The 15,696-nt window shown below is 41.1% G+C and overlaps 1 protein-coding gene across 2 annotated transcripts in view; it reads right to left on the bottom strand.

Moving 5' to 3' along the window:
• LOC138971086 (cell surface hyaluronidase CEMIP2-like) overlaps positions 1–15,696 on the bottom strand; it is a 76,194-nt gene that overhangs the window by 6,301 nt on the left and 54,197 nt on the right. The window contains exons 30-32 of one of the 2 annotated variants that reach the window (XM_070343685.1): positions 14,951–15,052; positions 13,864–14,412; positions 10,719–10,870 (exon numbers count right to left, since the gene is read on the bottom strand). In XM_070343685.1, coding sequence (XP_070199786.1) covers positions 10,719–10,870; positions 13,864–14,412; positions 14,951–15,052 — 803 coding nt within the window. The remainder of the gene's footprint in view (positions 1–10,718; positions 10,871–13,863; positions 14,413–14,950; positions 15,053–15,696) is intronic. The other variant, XM_070343686.1, reaches the window with a different exon arrangement.

Genomic DNA, 15,696 nt, shown 5'->3' with positions numbered 1-15,696 from the left:
TCAGTTCCGGCTGTTGTCATCAATCTACCAAAATAAAAGATCAAACGGAGTTTTCGATTTTTATTTCATGGTTCAGAAAAATATTGCTTATTTTCTGAAGTCAACCGTTTTAGCGAATCTTTCTTTGATTCTTAAAAGTCATTTCAGATTTTTGAAAAATAGTCAACGGTTAGTAATTACCAATATATCGTAAACAAACATATCGATAGGTTTTGGTAAGAAGACACAAGTGCGATGAATGTGGTACCAGTATTGTTGTGGTAAGTAAGGATGCATTTCTTTGCTGTAAGCACATTTACAATGCACATTTAATCTGTTTAGCAACATAAACGAAAGCATGGTACAGTGCCGCTTGTTTGTGGTCTATCTTTTCGCGGCAGATGCGTAACAATTAGGGTCTCAGTTGGAAAAAGCTGCTCGGAACCAGAGCAGATTTGGCTTGGGTTCTTTGAGTGTGAATGATCGACGAGTGGCTTGACATTTTTAACGAATCATTACTGTAGCCTACTTGAAACCATCATCTGTTTCTGAATTTGTCATCAGTTATGATTGAGCAGCCTCATAGGAATCGTCCATAAAATGTTAAACCGAAAAAGGGCAGACGATTCTGAATCACACAGGCTGCTGTACAAAATCAGATCTAAAACGATATTTTGAACTGCGACGTCTGCGTAAATGCCTTGTAACAAAATACCTTGTCCTGGTCATGTGTATACACATCAGCTTCTATTGGGAAGATCAGTATTTTATATTAATCACAAATACAAGATTAGAAATAGTTCTGAAGATCGCCTTTGATTTCAGTTTCAGCGGCAAACTAGCAGATCTGTCCAAACCGGCATCGTTTCATGGTTGAAACTTGAATAATCCCAAATAGATCTGAGTGGGGGTAAGTTTTATAGTATTTCAATTTTTTACGGCAGTTTTATTTAAAGATAGTGTAGTGGATGCCTCTGGTGAAGACTACAGTTATATGAATTTTTTGTTGTGATATTAAAATGATTGTTCTTTATTTACACAATTGAATAATTTGTATTTATTGGTTTGCAGATGACGGCATACTGAGTGCTCCAAGAACATACGCCTGCTGGCATTTTCTGTCTTTTCTGAAGACGTCGAGGCAAGCAGAAGTCACGGTCCACACACACACAATGACATGAACAAGAAATGATATTTTTTCATGGGCATATCCAGTATTAAAACTTTATTACCATGCAAACGCAACGATTAGAATTTAGAGAAGGTCATCGGTCACACACACACACACACACACACACACTGGGCGGATCCGGAGGGGGGTTCCGGGGTTTCCGGACCACTTAGGAGCCGGCCTTTGTATTCTAAGTGACGATTTTGGAAAGAAGTTGGCTAATTAGTTTGCTCAGGTTGCGCCAGATCGATCAATTGTCCTTGTTGTGATTCAAATGTTTCTTCTTAATATATTTACTTTTTTGGAAGGTGTATTAGGGGATGTTTCTTGGCTCAGATTGATCCATTTTCCTTGTTTTTATCAACATTTGTCGGACCCCCCCCCCCCCCCCCCCCCCCAAGGAGGTTGAACGCTTCGCGTCTTCAACTAAACACTTCGCGTCGTCAAATTGTCCCTAAAAGAAATTTGGAAACTCCCCCTTAAAAATGATGTGATCCGCCCCTGCACACACACAAACACTCGTCGCGATATAACCTTCGTGGTTGAAAACGACGTTAAACACCAAATAAAGAAAGAAAGACACACAAACACACACAAATAGAGAAGTAATAAATGGATACAGTTTTTCTTTATTTAAATTACAATCAGATGTGGTCGTAGAACAGGCACTGTAAACAAAACCAAGCATGATATACCACTTGTGTGATGTTTCGGTCAATATCTTTATTTTCCTTTCAGAAATACATTGGCGTTTTGAATGTCAAGGGAAGTGATACAAATGCTGCAGCGGGCTATCAAGAACGCGAAGGCAAACAAGGTAAATACCTACTTCTGACATTAGTTTACTTATTAACTCTTTCTATACTGGCCATTATCTCCCCAGTCTCTCCCCAGAAACTGGCCATTTGCATGGGTTTGCAAAAACATTCTCAAAAATAAACAAGTTGGTAGAGCACTGGACTTGTGATCGGAAGATCGCAGGTTCGAATTCGGGCCGGGACGGACACGGGTCAACTTTATGTGCAGACCCAGAGACGGAAGCCATGTCCCACCCCCGTGTCATCACAATGGCACGTAAAAGACCATGGTCATTCTGCCATAATTAAGTGCAGGTGGCTGAATACACCTAAACACGCAGACACCTGGGTAGCGCGACTCCGTTGCTGCTAGCTTTCCACTGGGAGGAAGCGACCCGAATTTCCCAGCGATGGGACAATAAAGTAATGAAAATGAAATGAAATGAAATGAAAACAAGATGCAGCCTTCAAACTCATAGGTTTTATTGTGAATATATTGCTGAAACATATATGCCAAAGTTTGGTTTCATTGTTGTGAAAAAAATAAAAATATGATGTCCAGAATTTATGGGTATATTTTACGCAATACGAAAAAGGGGTATGTATTTTGACTTGGAAGCAATTTTTCTTATGAAGGCTCTGTTTGCAACAAAACTGTTTCTGTTTACTTGTATGAAGATTGTGCTTACACAAAAACATAACAAATACCAACTGATTTTCCACTTGGTGGTCATGTAAGCATTGTGAACATGTCCGAAAAATCTGATCACACACCATGTGGTCGACATGCAGACCTGAACGGCCAGTGTATGGTGGCAGAGTTGGAAAATAGGAAAAGTCTTGATGCCAATCCTTCATCAAAAACCGAAGAAAATCGTCATTGTAATAAGTTTGCTTTATTCTAAATCAAACGACTAAGATAGATGACAGACACAACGACAAACACATTCAATTCTATGTAAAACATACACAATGCTCACGTTAACAAGCTGGCCATAACAATGTGCCCATCGTGCATGAATTAAGTGTGGCTTTGGTCGGATCAGTAGCCGTGCTTTGTCTGCGATACTAAACATGAAATTTTGTTAAAGCGACGATTTAGCAATGTTGTTGTTGCTGCTGCTGCTGTCTGTTCTTGTCACGACATCTCGTTTTTTCCCTCCTGATTCTGAGAAGAAGCTGTTTAATTGTGATATCAGGCCTAGGAACCCCTGATTTTCACTTAGAGCATTCTCAAAGAAACTTAGCGTATGTTAAGAAAAATGAGTGTACTCCACACTTTGTCTTTTGTTGTTCGTTGTCGTTGCATGTCTACCGTTCCACAGCCACCTACTATAGCTGATGGGGTCTATGTCGACCAAAAGAATGGGATTCACTGTAGGTCGAGTTCCTGTAAGTGGATTCTCTGTATACCTAAGACTTTAAAATTGGCAATCTTGTATACAGGGAATACCACAAAGTGTAGTTCCTGTAGCGTTTTGCTAATATCAATGAAAGTCACGTGATGCTTAGCGACATCGTTAGAATTTGATGTTTTTCGATTTTTTTTGATATTTCTTAGAAATTCGAGTATGGTTTGCAAGTTTTATTGAAAAACTGCACCCTGTGGGATTCCCTGTATACTAGATTGCCAATTTTAAAGTCTTAGGTATACAGGGAATCCACCTACAGGAACTCGACCTACAGAGAATCCCACTCTTTTGGTCGACATAGACCCCATCAGCCCTACTATAAGTGCAAGTGTTAAATGACGTATTTCCACAAAAGACTGCTTGCAGAGAATCATGTGATGCCAATGACAGGTAAGGACATGTGGTAATACATACTACGTTTTGGAACCAGGGAAAATGCAGCACAAATTATTTATCAACCAAATTGATTGACTTGTGCACCACGACAAAAGTTTTCTTGGATCCATAAAAGGTCTTTTGCCAGAAAATTGCTCTGAACATCAAGTACCCTGCAAGTTGTCACACATTTACATTATTGAAATAAAAAGAAAACACACCAGTAACCAGGTTAGGTACGTTAATATCTATAATCAATATCTCGGCACGTTACTGCCTTCTTCGGGATGGTAAGCTGAACATTATTGAACAAAATGATCGGTTTAGATTGTATACTTTGATTCCTGAACGAAGAAGCAGAGGTACTGCATACAACTAGGACTGTAATATCAGCTTTTGCCTGAAACACACACACATACACTTATAAAATTAATGCAATGTCATTGTATGAAGCCAGAACAATCACTAACTTACATAGTTGGTCACACAATTACCCATCACTGAACAATAAATCGAAGTCGGGTGGATTCAATGACTAAAGCAGTAAAGGCTTTGAAAAAAACCCTCATCACAAAACATCCCCCTCCCCCCAAAAAAAACAACAAAAAATGAAATAAAACAGGTTGTGTATATAGCGCAGTAAACACCATGCAGGTACAAGCAAAGATTTGACAGTGATTATCCTTGTTTTATATAGCACACATTTTCTAGTTTTAATCTCTCTCTCTCTCTCTCTCTCTCTCTCTCTCTCTCTCTCTCTCTCTCTCTCTCTCTCTCTCTCTCTCTCTCTCTCTCTCTCTCTCTCTCTCTCTCTCTCTCTCTCTCTCTGGAAAGTAATTTATTGACCTGTGGGTTATTTGCGTTTGTATACACATTGGTGATTCGTAAACTATGTTGAAAGAGATTGTCAAACAATATTATATGGGGTGTCTTAAAAAAAATGTATATCAACAAAATCTGTCATTATTATCTGACAGGCACACGGTTTTAACAAAGCTATGTCACGGAATGCAACATAAGTGGCTTAAAAAGTCGTGTTTTTGTGTGTGCAGGATATTCGCTAGGACAGGACCTCAAGCTGAACCAGCACAACAGCGATGCATTCTTCCATGGCTTCCACAAAAGTCTTTCACCTATAGCGGGCATTGCATACAGATAGTCCAAAGAGGGTTAGGGTTACCCTAACCCTCCTTTTTAAAAATTCTTTAGACCAATTATCCCTCTGTTCCCATGTTAAACATGGAATAATTCTGGACAAATGCGAGGACGTTAGCTTTTTTTAAAAAAAATTTTTTTTATCATTTTACTTATCATTAAAACTTGTTTAGATTTCGATTCGTAAACCATTTACAGTAATCCTTTGTTTTTTTAACTTTGTTCATCTTACCACAGTCACTTTGTTGTTTAGATTTATCATTAAATTTGTTACCATTATGCAAGAAAAATGTAGAATAAAACCAGGAGAGCTTTCGGTAGAAGATATTTCCTGTGTCAAAAGTTAATGCTTATTCTGATTGATGGGTGCTCCAAACTAAGTTATTTTGACTGCCTTATTCGAATTCATTTCCAAGACAGGGCTGAGAAGTGGAGAAGCTTAGGAGAATATCGTAAAAATTGTCTGGGTGTTTATGCAAAACTTTCGAATATGTCAGATTTTACTTTAGAGATTTTAAATACTGTTAACTGACAGACATGCTATAACTTCTACACCAATTGACTGGATAACTTCATATTCAGCATACTTAAACTTGATTTTATGCATGTGCAGTTCACAAAGTGGCAAATTTGTAGGTTAAATTATCTAACTTTTGCATCACCAATGACACCAACGCTTTCGTGTCTGAGGATTGCCCTGAACCTAGCTGTAACTGCATGCTTTCTTCAGGTCATCGATAGCCTGGGGGTTGAAGGAGATGTTTTTACATACTCAGACATTCAAAATAATCAAAAATGTAAAAGCCTGAAGGGTTTAAATTAGGTAAAAATGGCTACCGCTCAATGTCAAAACTCGTTCTGTTTAGTCGACCCCCGAATTTGGAGAAAAAAATTAAAATTGCACAAAAGTCAGACCATTATCAATTTACAAAATTGCCACTTACTGGAAAGGCAGAACATAAGTTACTGAAGTTAATGAATACCATATATAAAATAATTGGTTCAACAGATGCAGAAGTAATTTGCATGGTTGTGGGTGTCCTTTTTAGGGGGGTCAACCCTGTAGAAGAGACGATTTTCTTTAATTATCAATCCGTAATATATTGTTTGTTATGCATACAAGATTAACATTGACAAATACTTCAAGACTCCTCATTGATCTTAAGAAATGTTGTGGTTTTTTTTTTGTTACTGACTGATTCACTTTCTATTCACTTTACTCTACATAAGTCACGACAAGAAAAGCAAGGGAGGTAATTTCTTCGGAAGAGGTAATTCTCTCCCCTCAGAACGATTGTTGTAGTTTGTTTGATTTTGTTCCCTTCTAATAAGTATTATTTAAAATAGATCTTTACATCTTGATCTGAAAGGCGCAGTACCCCCCTCCCCCCAGGATGTTAAATTCTAGGTTGTGTCCATGTAAAATCCTGATCCGAGTTGGTTTTTCATGCAACTGTGCCTCTGTATGCCACTCAATTAGACATACTTTGCAATCCATAATTGCACGAAACTAAGTACAGGAAATACGTTGTTGTCGTGTTTTTAATATTACATAATGAAATAAAAAATGTCACAACTGGTTTCGTGTTGGGCTTTCTCTCTCTGTCTGAATCTCATAATTACTTCCTTCTGAGGCCTCAAATGTGTTGCAGGCATTGTTCAGCTTACATTTATTGTTACAATTTTTGTGGATATGTTATTAAGTGTGTGTGTTTCTATCATTCGTTATCAGTGTGGTTTAAAAAAAAAAAAGCACACGTCAAAGTAATTTACCCTTCATCATTATCAAAACATGCAGATACAGGTAATAAATATTTGTGATACTTTAAACAAATACAATGTTTGTTTGTTGCGTTTTTTTCTTTTTTTCAGAGCAAACACACATCGTATTTGTTCAAACGTGTATATTCTGCACTTTCTAATACCCTGCATGGATCTCCAAATCAAGAATAATGAAAAGTCGTTCGTCTAATAGCCCTGCAGCACTCACACGAAAATGATAGAAGCTTGCATGCATGCACCCAGGCTCGCTGTCTTCGGCTAAAAGAGCTTACCGTTGGATCTTCGCTCAGACAAATGTAGCTGTCTTGTCCACTTGCTCCTGTCGCATAGATCTGCAATGTGCAACATCATCTTTGATTAATAAGTCTGAGGCACAGACAAACACACACGCGCGCACATTTGCGAAAGAATGCACGTCAGTCTATTCAATCAAACAGTATAAAAACATACCACAGACGTGGTGGTGGAAACTGGACATTCGCCGTATAACATAATCAAGAGATTCATTTGTGTGTGTATGTTTAATCAAAAGTTCATCTTGCGCACATTCAGTCTGTATTGTAACAGGACCCATCCCGTAAAAACTTCGAACAGATCTATTAAATTCTGAAATCCTTGACAAGGTTTTTTTTCCAATCATCTGTATCTGACCGAAGTAAAAAAATAAAAAAATCAGCCAGTACACGCATCTACCCCCTTACACGACAATACATATGTGGCGAAAAAAGGAATCGAGAGGGGGGGAACAAGGAATAAATTAGATCCAGAAATAATTCCACTTCATCATTCCAAAATTCAAGTGTGAAGTGATCAGATACTGTGGTAAAGATACGTGCTTAGTATCACAACTGAAAATACAAGCCCTAGGGTTTTAAATCAAGGAAACAATTAAAGTTAAGGAAAGATCAACAGAAATGTCGAGAACATGTAAAATATTGTACTTACAATCCGTTTCAGCATGCTCTTCGAATAATAATCTCCCAGTCAGCCTCGTGCTTACGACTTCGACAGGATGTTGCCTCTCACGCTGAGCCAGTACATTTGGAGTGAATTCAAAGGCCAGAGATGCAGTACAAGCACAGATCCAATTCATTTACATTGCTACCTTGCCCAATTTATTCCAGCGTCGCGGACGACGCTGGTATCTGCGGTCGGGAAGACTTTCCACGAATTTGCCTGCAGGGCGCCGCCATGTTTTCTGTGCTCGACTGCGAGCAGACCACAGGCACATTACACCCAAAATTCTTGTAGGCATACACAGACGCAACATAGCATATACAGACAATAACACCCACAACACTTCAACTGCATATGAAAGGAATAAAAATAAATCCGCAAATCAGTCGCGCACAAAACACCAGAAAGAAAAACAAGGAGTACCAAAGCGGCGCGCAGAAACTAAACTGACTCGGAGACTGAGAAGAAACATTTATCACACGATGTGGATAGCAAACATTAAAATAAAACAGATAAGTCAAGCAAAAAATAAACACAAATATCGAAAACACAATAAACAAAGGTAAAGAAAACAAAAAGAGATGCTTGCCGACAGTCAGTGTGTGTGTGCGTGGTTTGCCGTGTGCGTCAGCGGGGTGTGTGTGTGTGTGTGTGTGTGTGTGTGCGTGCGCGTGCATGCGTGCGTAGGCTACGTTCTTGCGTGTGTGCGTTCGAATGAGAAAGAAGAGAGAGAGAGGATTGAACAATGAGGTCACGTTCTCTGTCACATGAATACATATACACACACTGAAGGCTACTTCGGACACGAACACTTGCCAACAACTGTGGTTGGACATGCTTTTGAAATGTAATATTTTTTCGACATGATTTCTGGACATACGAATCCCGCTGTGTTGCCTACTGATGTTGCGAATGATGAAGGTTTTGAGTTGACTGACCTTGAGGAGGGATTGCATCAGGCGTTTATCGTCTCAAATTATATCCTTGCTACTTTTCAGGAGTCAACTATTGCCATTCATGGTAACTTGGATAGTCAATGTTTTTATTTGTTTGATTCCCATAAAAGAAACAGAAATTGTAACCATTCTTCAAATGGCGCTGCAGTTTTGATGTCATCAAGTTAATTCCTTTGCAGAATTGATTGATTTTCTCAAAAGCCATTATCAATGTGTTTATCAATTAACACCTGTTCATTTCTGTCCAACTGCAATGCAAACTCAATGTGGAGGAAACAAGGATTCATTACAAACAAGTCATCCCTGTACATCAACAGATTTATGTACCTCAATCAATACTGCTAGTATGAGTGACAGGAATCTAAAAGAAAAAACAACCAAACGCAAATGTACTACTACTTCTACGACTCGTTTGAATGTAAAACAGAAATGTAACACTATCTGTGACAATGACGGTTCTACGACTCGTTTGAAGGACAGTATAGATCGAACCTTAACCCACAACTACGACAATTTGTGTCAGACTTTTTTGAACAGGAAAATATGCCTCTGTTCAACAGTAACCAAAACATGGAAGATGTTTTTGAAACTTTACAGAAATGTAACACTAGCCTATCTGTGACAATGTTGCTTTTGAATTGAACCCACATTTGTTGAACAGGAGAGAATGTTCCTGTTCAACAGTGCCCAAAACACTGAATCTGACGTTTTTGAATCTTTTCTGTCATCTAACTGAATCTGACGTTTTTGAATCTTTTCTGTCATCTAACCCAATTGCTCATGACTTCATCGATCTTGAACATGCCTACTTTTCAAAGAAAGACAGACAAAAGCGAAATCTGCATGTTAGCCATCTGCCTGAAATGGTCAATGCACTTTTGTAAAATTGTCACAGCTGTAATGCACTTTTGTGAAATGGTCAGTGCTGTTGTGCACTTATGCAAAACTTGGTGCTGTGCTGTTAACATTTGAACAAAATGCATTTTGTTCAAATGTTTAGTGCAACTTGCTACTATATAATCGCTGTATGCGCTTTGTGGTAATAATGCACTGTTGTGAAAAGTTTGCGCTAAATGTTGGCACTATGCATCATTGTTGGAGCACCCTCCTGTAGATGCACCATGCTGAAAAATGTACTTATGAATCAAGCATTGACTGAAATAAACAATTTATATATCCAGCACAACATGCAATTCATTAACTTTTGACCCTAACCTTTAACACTTCCCAAAATAAATCTTTGGTGGACATTGCATCGACGCTGTTCATTTTGAATGAACATTTTTCTTGTGGCTATTTCTGTTGGTAACATCACACATGTGGCAAGCAGTGCTTGTTGCCGACTCTGCTGGGACAGGCAGCAGACGATTTTATTTAGGAACCAAATTCTGATTGGTTAAAACATAAAACCGGAACTCAAAGTACCACTTGTTCTTTGGAAGTATCAAATCAAGAACAGATAAGCAGGTAAATCTGAAATGGGTTCAACACTTTTAAAAAATCGTAGTAAATCAGAAAACACAGTAAACGTTGGAAAAATCGTCCAGTATCGCTTCTACAGGTCTATACTTGGACAAAACATAAAGCAATTCAGTAAAGCTGACACTTCAAAATGTCTGTTTAGTTACACTTTAAGGCTCCATCTCTTCTAAAAAAAATTTCTCCCACATTTTGGTGATGGGGGGGGTTGCCACTGTACCCTAATTCATATGTCTAAAAAAAGAGGCTTTTTTAAGGGGGGGGGGGGTGTGGCTTAAAAAAGGAGGTACCCCTGTATCCTTAATTCATATGTCCAAAGAGGCATTTGGTGGGCTGGCCTATAAAGGGGACTACCACAATACTCCTAACGCATTTGTCTAAACAGAGTTTTTGGGCTGGTCTATAAAGGGGACTACCACAATACTCCTAACGCATTTGTCTAAACAGAGTTTTTGGGCTGGTCTTGAAGGGGCATTTCACTCTACTCCTCGTCAATTTTTATTTCCAAAGAGACTGTATGGGTTGTTAAAAAATCTGCAAAAAACATGAGTGAACGTGGGAGTTTTAGCCCATGAACCAAGAAGAAGAAGAAGAAGAAGGTGGAGGTGGAAGGGGGAGGACTACATGCCACTCGTATGGTCAAACACATCTTTACCTCAGACGCTCTGTCAGTGTATCCAGCCAGTTTCCCCTTGACGGTACGACAGGCGTAGTTAGCGGTCTCTTGAGACATCAGTTGGTGCACAGCCAGGTAGCACGTGCCAGTGGCACCAAAACGACGTCCTTCATCCTTCTCCCCGCACGCCTCTGTCGACAGTCATTGGTCCAACATTCAACGCGTGACCATGGCTGATATGCAAACCGTGAGCGTGTGAATCAACAGTGATTGGTCATCATTCAACACGTGACCATCGCTGATATGCACATCTTGAGTGTGTGAATCGTTCTGAGGGTCTTTGTGTTTTGCTGTTGAAGGAGTAGTACTGTTGTTGGATGGGACAGGTGCGTGTGTGTGTGTGTGTCGGTGGTAGGGGGGGGAGGGGTGAGGATGGTGGGCAACACATTATGTGGTAGAGCAACATCCTATGTGAGAAAGCACGTATCTGGTAAAATTGCCATCTTTCTTCTAAAAACCAACGTATATTATCTGATAAAAATAGCCATTCTCGTTTGACACGTAAAACAGTGACCGCCAGGGTAGGAACAAATAGAATAACAGAAAATATATTTTTTAAATGTTATTAAAAAACACACGAAGAAAACAGATGCTTCTAGGCGGTTTTGAAGGTCATCCGCTCGCTTTAGAGAGGCATAGAGTAGGACTTAAAAACATGTTCGCAGACAACCTTCAAGTTTGTTCCTTAACACACGCACGAACGCACGCACGAACGCAAGCACGCATGCACGCACGCACGCGCGCATCATATATACACACACACACACACACACGCACACACTCACCACCACCACCGCCACCACCATCACAACCACAACAACAGCAACAACCGGAACTTCTCCAACCATTGCTTTCAGAATATTTCCGCTTCAAAGGGTAAAGTTTCAACAAGGGTTCGGTTTTACCTGGTTCGGGTTCGACAAAGGGCTGGTTTGACTGGGTTGGAATTCGACAAGGGTTTGGCTTGGCAACAGTAGGAAATTACTAGGCTAGGACATGGGTAGGCTAAGGTAGGAAATTACTAGGCTAGGACATGGCTAGGCTAAGGTAGGAAATTACTAGGCTAGGACATGGGTAGGCTAAGGTAGGAAAATGAGGATAGTCACGTTTTCTCAAGGTCCTCTGGGTGCTAGAAGGTAAACTGACAAATGATACCCTCACCTTGGGCGTCCCAGGTGATGGATAAACATTATTCAAAACTCCCTGAAAAAAAACACGTCGAAGAGAAAAGATCGTCTTCCATCCCGCACAAGAGGGGTGTCTTTTTTAAAAGACGAAGGGGCATGAGGACAAATGCAACTTTTTGTACACATACAGGTTCTCAGGGTAGACAACAAACTGCATGATCCAGGGTGGCAAAAAAAAAAGGATGTCCGAACTAGTTCACTCTGAGGGGTGACTGTATCGGACGAAAGACCACTGTACTGGTGCTACTCAAGGTAGACATCACAAGAAGGGCAAAGCCCATACGACTCACATGCTTGACCTTGACCTTTACATGACCTTGACCTTCAGGGTCAAGGTCAAATAACTAAACCTAGCAATGACATCATACACTAAGAACTGCTTTACACATTTTTCCTACCAAAATACATGTGACCTTGACCCAAGGTCAAGGTCATCCAAGGTCATGCAACACAAAGCTGTTAATTCAAGACATAGGAAGTACAATGGTGCTTATTGGCCCTTTCTACCATGAGATATGGTCACTTTTAGTGGTTCACTACCTTATTTTGGTCACATTTCATAAGGGTCAAAGTGACCTTGACCTTGATCATATGTGACCAAATGTGTCTCATGATGAAAACATAACATGTGCCCCACATAATTTTTAAGTTTGAAACAGTTATCTTCCATAGTTCAGGGTCAAGGTCACTTCAAAATATGTATACAATCCAACTTTGAAGAGCTCCTGTGACCTTGACCTTGAAGCAAGGTAAACCAAACTGGTATCAAAAGATGGGGCTTATTTTGCCCTATATATCATGTATAGGTGAGGTATTGAATCTCAAAAACTTCAGAGAAAATGGGAAAAATGTGAAAAATAGCTGTTTTTTAGGCAACATTTATGGCCCCTGCGACCTTGACCTTGAAGCAAGGTCAAGATGCTATGTATGTTTTTTGGGGCCTTGTCATCATTCACCATCTTGCCAAATTTGGTACTGATAGACTGAATAGTGTCCAAGAAATATCCAACGTTAAAGTTTTCCGGACGGACGGACGGACGACTCGGGTGAGTACATAGACTCACTTTTGCTTCGCATGTGAGTCAAAAATGGTCCAGAATGGCAAAGAGAGAGGGATGTCCGAACTAGTTCACTCTGAGGGGTGATTGCATCGGACGAAAGGCCACTCAAGGTTGTTCGTGGAAGACATCAAAGTGAAGTGGGCGAAGAAGAAGCATGGGTACCCGACACACCTCGCTCTGGAATAAAATTGGAGGGAAAAACACCACGGATGTTACAGGAGGTTCTTGGAGTAGACTTTAACTGAGGTCGTTCAGGATGGCGAAGAGGGAGGATGGTTTTCCCAAAACCAACCCTGTTGTGTGGGAGGAGGGGGGGGGGGGGGGGGGAGGTAGGGGAGAGGAAAAAATGCAACTCTGCTATTGGAAGTTCTTGGGGTTAAAACCAAATGAGGTCTTTGGGATGGCGACGAGGAGGAATAGGTGTTCAAAAAGAATGCTGTGGATAAAATTGGAGAAACAAAAGATTGCTGGTGCTAATGAAGGTTCTCGATGTACACGGGTTCGACCAAGATGGCGAAAAATTGTAGGTGCCTGAAACAAACGCTCTGGAGTAAAAACAGAGGGAAAAGGACCACTCCTGCTACTGGATCGAGGGTCTTGGATAAGACACCAAAGATGGCGAACAAGAAGAGTGGGTGCATGTCCAAAACCAACGCTGCAGGGCCAAAGGAAGAAAAGCAACTGTTACTGGGAAAACCATCACAACTGCTCCTGGATCTACGTTTCTCGGGGCAGTCACCAAACAGAAAACGGCCCACAATGGAAAAACCACAACTGCTTCTGGATCTAGGTTTCTTGGGGCAGTCACCAAACTGAAGACGTCGAGGAATGGGTTCCCTAAAACCAACGCCACGGGAAGACTCGCTCCTCCCTCACCTGAGGTGTCGAACCATTGTCCCACATCTTCACTGGAGTAGGACGGCTCGGGTGGGGGGTTGTAAGGGGCAGGAGCTGGGGTCGACGTCGGGGGCATCATAGGTGCCTGGGGAGCTCCTGCTGTTGTCGTGTAAGCCGAGGGCGCTGGCGTAGCGTAATAAGAAGGCGCGTTGCCGTAAGGCGTGACGTCATAGCCGGAAGGCTGATACTGGCCCGGATAAGGAGCGTCACTTCCGGGTGGGCTTGGAACATTCAGCCAGATTGTTAGCCCTGGGCTTGTCGGGGTTTGTTCTGTGGTCTGGCTAGGTTGGGGTGTCGTGGTTGTCTGGTATGGACTTTGGTCTGCGGTCTGGCTACCCGGTGGTGCCTGGTACCCGGGCGCTGTGCCCGTGCTGGGGTCCTGGTCGTCGACGTACTTCATGACAACATAGCCCCCGTCGTCTGCGTAGGTAGCTACGTACTTTCCTTGGTCGGAAGATGCAGCCGAGTTTTTTCCGAATCGCTTATTATACAGGCCGGAGGAACGTTTCTTTCTAGCTGTGCTTGAATCTGGTTAATATATTGAAAGTTAAGCAGACGAACACAGAGATAGAGAAACTGACAACGGTAGATAGTTCGATAGATAAGTATATCGATAGATGCACAGAGAAAAAGAGGGACAGGTTTATACATGGAGATAGAAAGACAGAAAGAGAGGTAAGCGATGGGCGCAGACAGAACGAGACTATGGTAAATATATGACTCAATTAATACTAACAATGACACACACACACACACACACACACACACACACACACACACACACACACACACACACACACACACACACACTCTCACACACTACCACACTACCACACATACACACACACACAATGACACACACACACACACACACACACACTACCACACACACACACACACAATACCACACACACACACACACACACACACACACACACACACACACTAACAAACACACACACACACAAACAAACACACACACACACTCTAATACACACACACACACACACACACACACACACACACACACACACACACACACACACACACACAATACCCGACCTACCCACGTCAGATACGGGTGGGGACAGAGGCAGGTCACAGAGGGGAGCAGCAGTGAGGGAGTCCTTTGTCTGTATCCACTTATACCCGTCCACCCCAGTGATGTCTGAAAGTGAACGAAACGCCGACAGGTAAATTCAGTGAGTCTTATTAAATATACTGTTATGTTTTGCGACCTCTTTAAAGTCAAAATCTTGAAAGTTTAGCGACGGAGAGATAGAAAGAAAAAGAGAGAAGAAAGAAAGAAAGAAAGAAAGTAAAGAAAACAAAAAGACAGAAAGAAAAAAGAATAAAGAAAGGAAGACTGTTAATTGATTCGTTAACAGCGAAATCTTCAAGTAAAGAATGTCATGGCAATATGCAGCAGTTACTCGCAGACAAAAAGCTCGCTCAGATTTTTATGGCAATGTGCAGCAGTTACTCACAGATAAAAGGCTTGCTCAGGTTGTCATGAAGTTACTCACAGACTAAAAACTCGCTGAGATTTCCATGGCACTATATGCAGGAGTTACTCACAGACAAAAAGCTCGCTTAGATTACCATAGCAATACGCAGCAGTTACTCACAGACAAAAAGCTCGCTCAGATTACCATAGCAATGCACAGCAGTCACTCACAGACAGAAAGCTCGCTCAGATTTCCATGGCAATGCGCAGCAGTTACTCACAGACAAAAGGCTTGCTCAGATTGTCATGGCAATGCGCAGCAGTATACTCACAGACAAAAGGCCTGCTCAGATTTCCATGGCAAT

Source organism: Littorina saxatilis, linkage group LG7 (assembly GCF_037325665.1).
Source record: "Littorina saxatilis isolate snail1 linkage group LG7, US_GU_Lsax_2.0, whole genome shotgun sequence".
Classification (NCBI taxonomy): Eukaryota; Metazoa; Mollusca; class Gastropoda; order Littorinimorpha; family Littorinidae; genus Littorina; species Littorina saxatilis.
The sequence above is the reverse complement of the archived record's forward strand: the minus strand, read 5'-3'. Positions and strand labels throughout refer to the sequence as shown.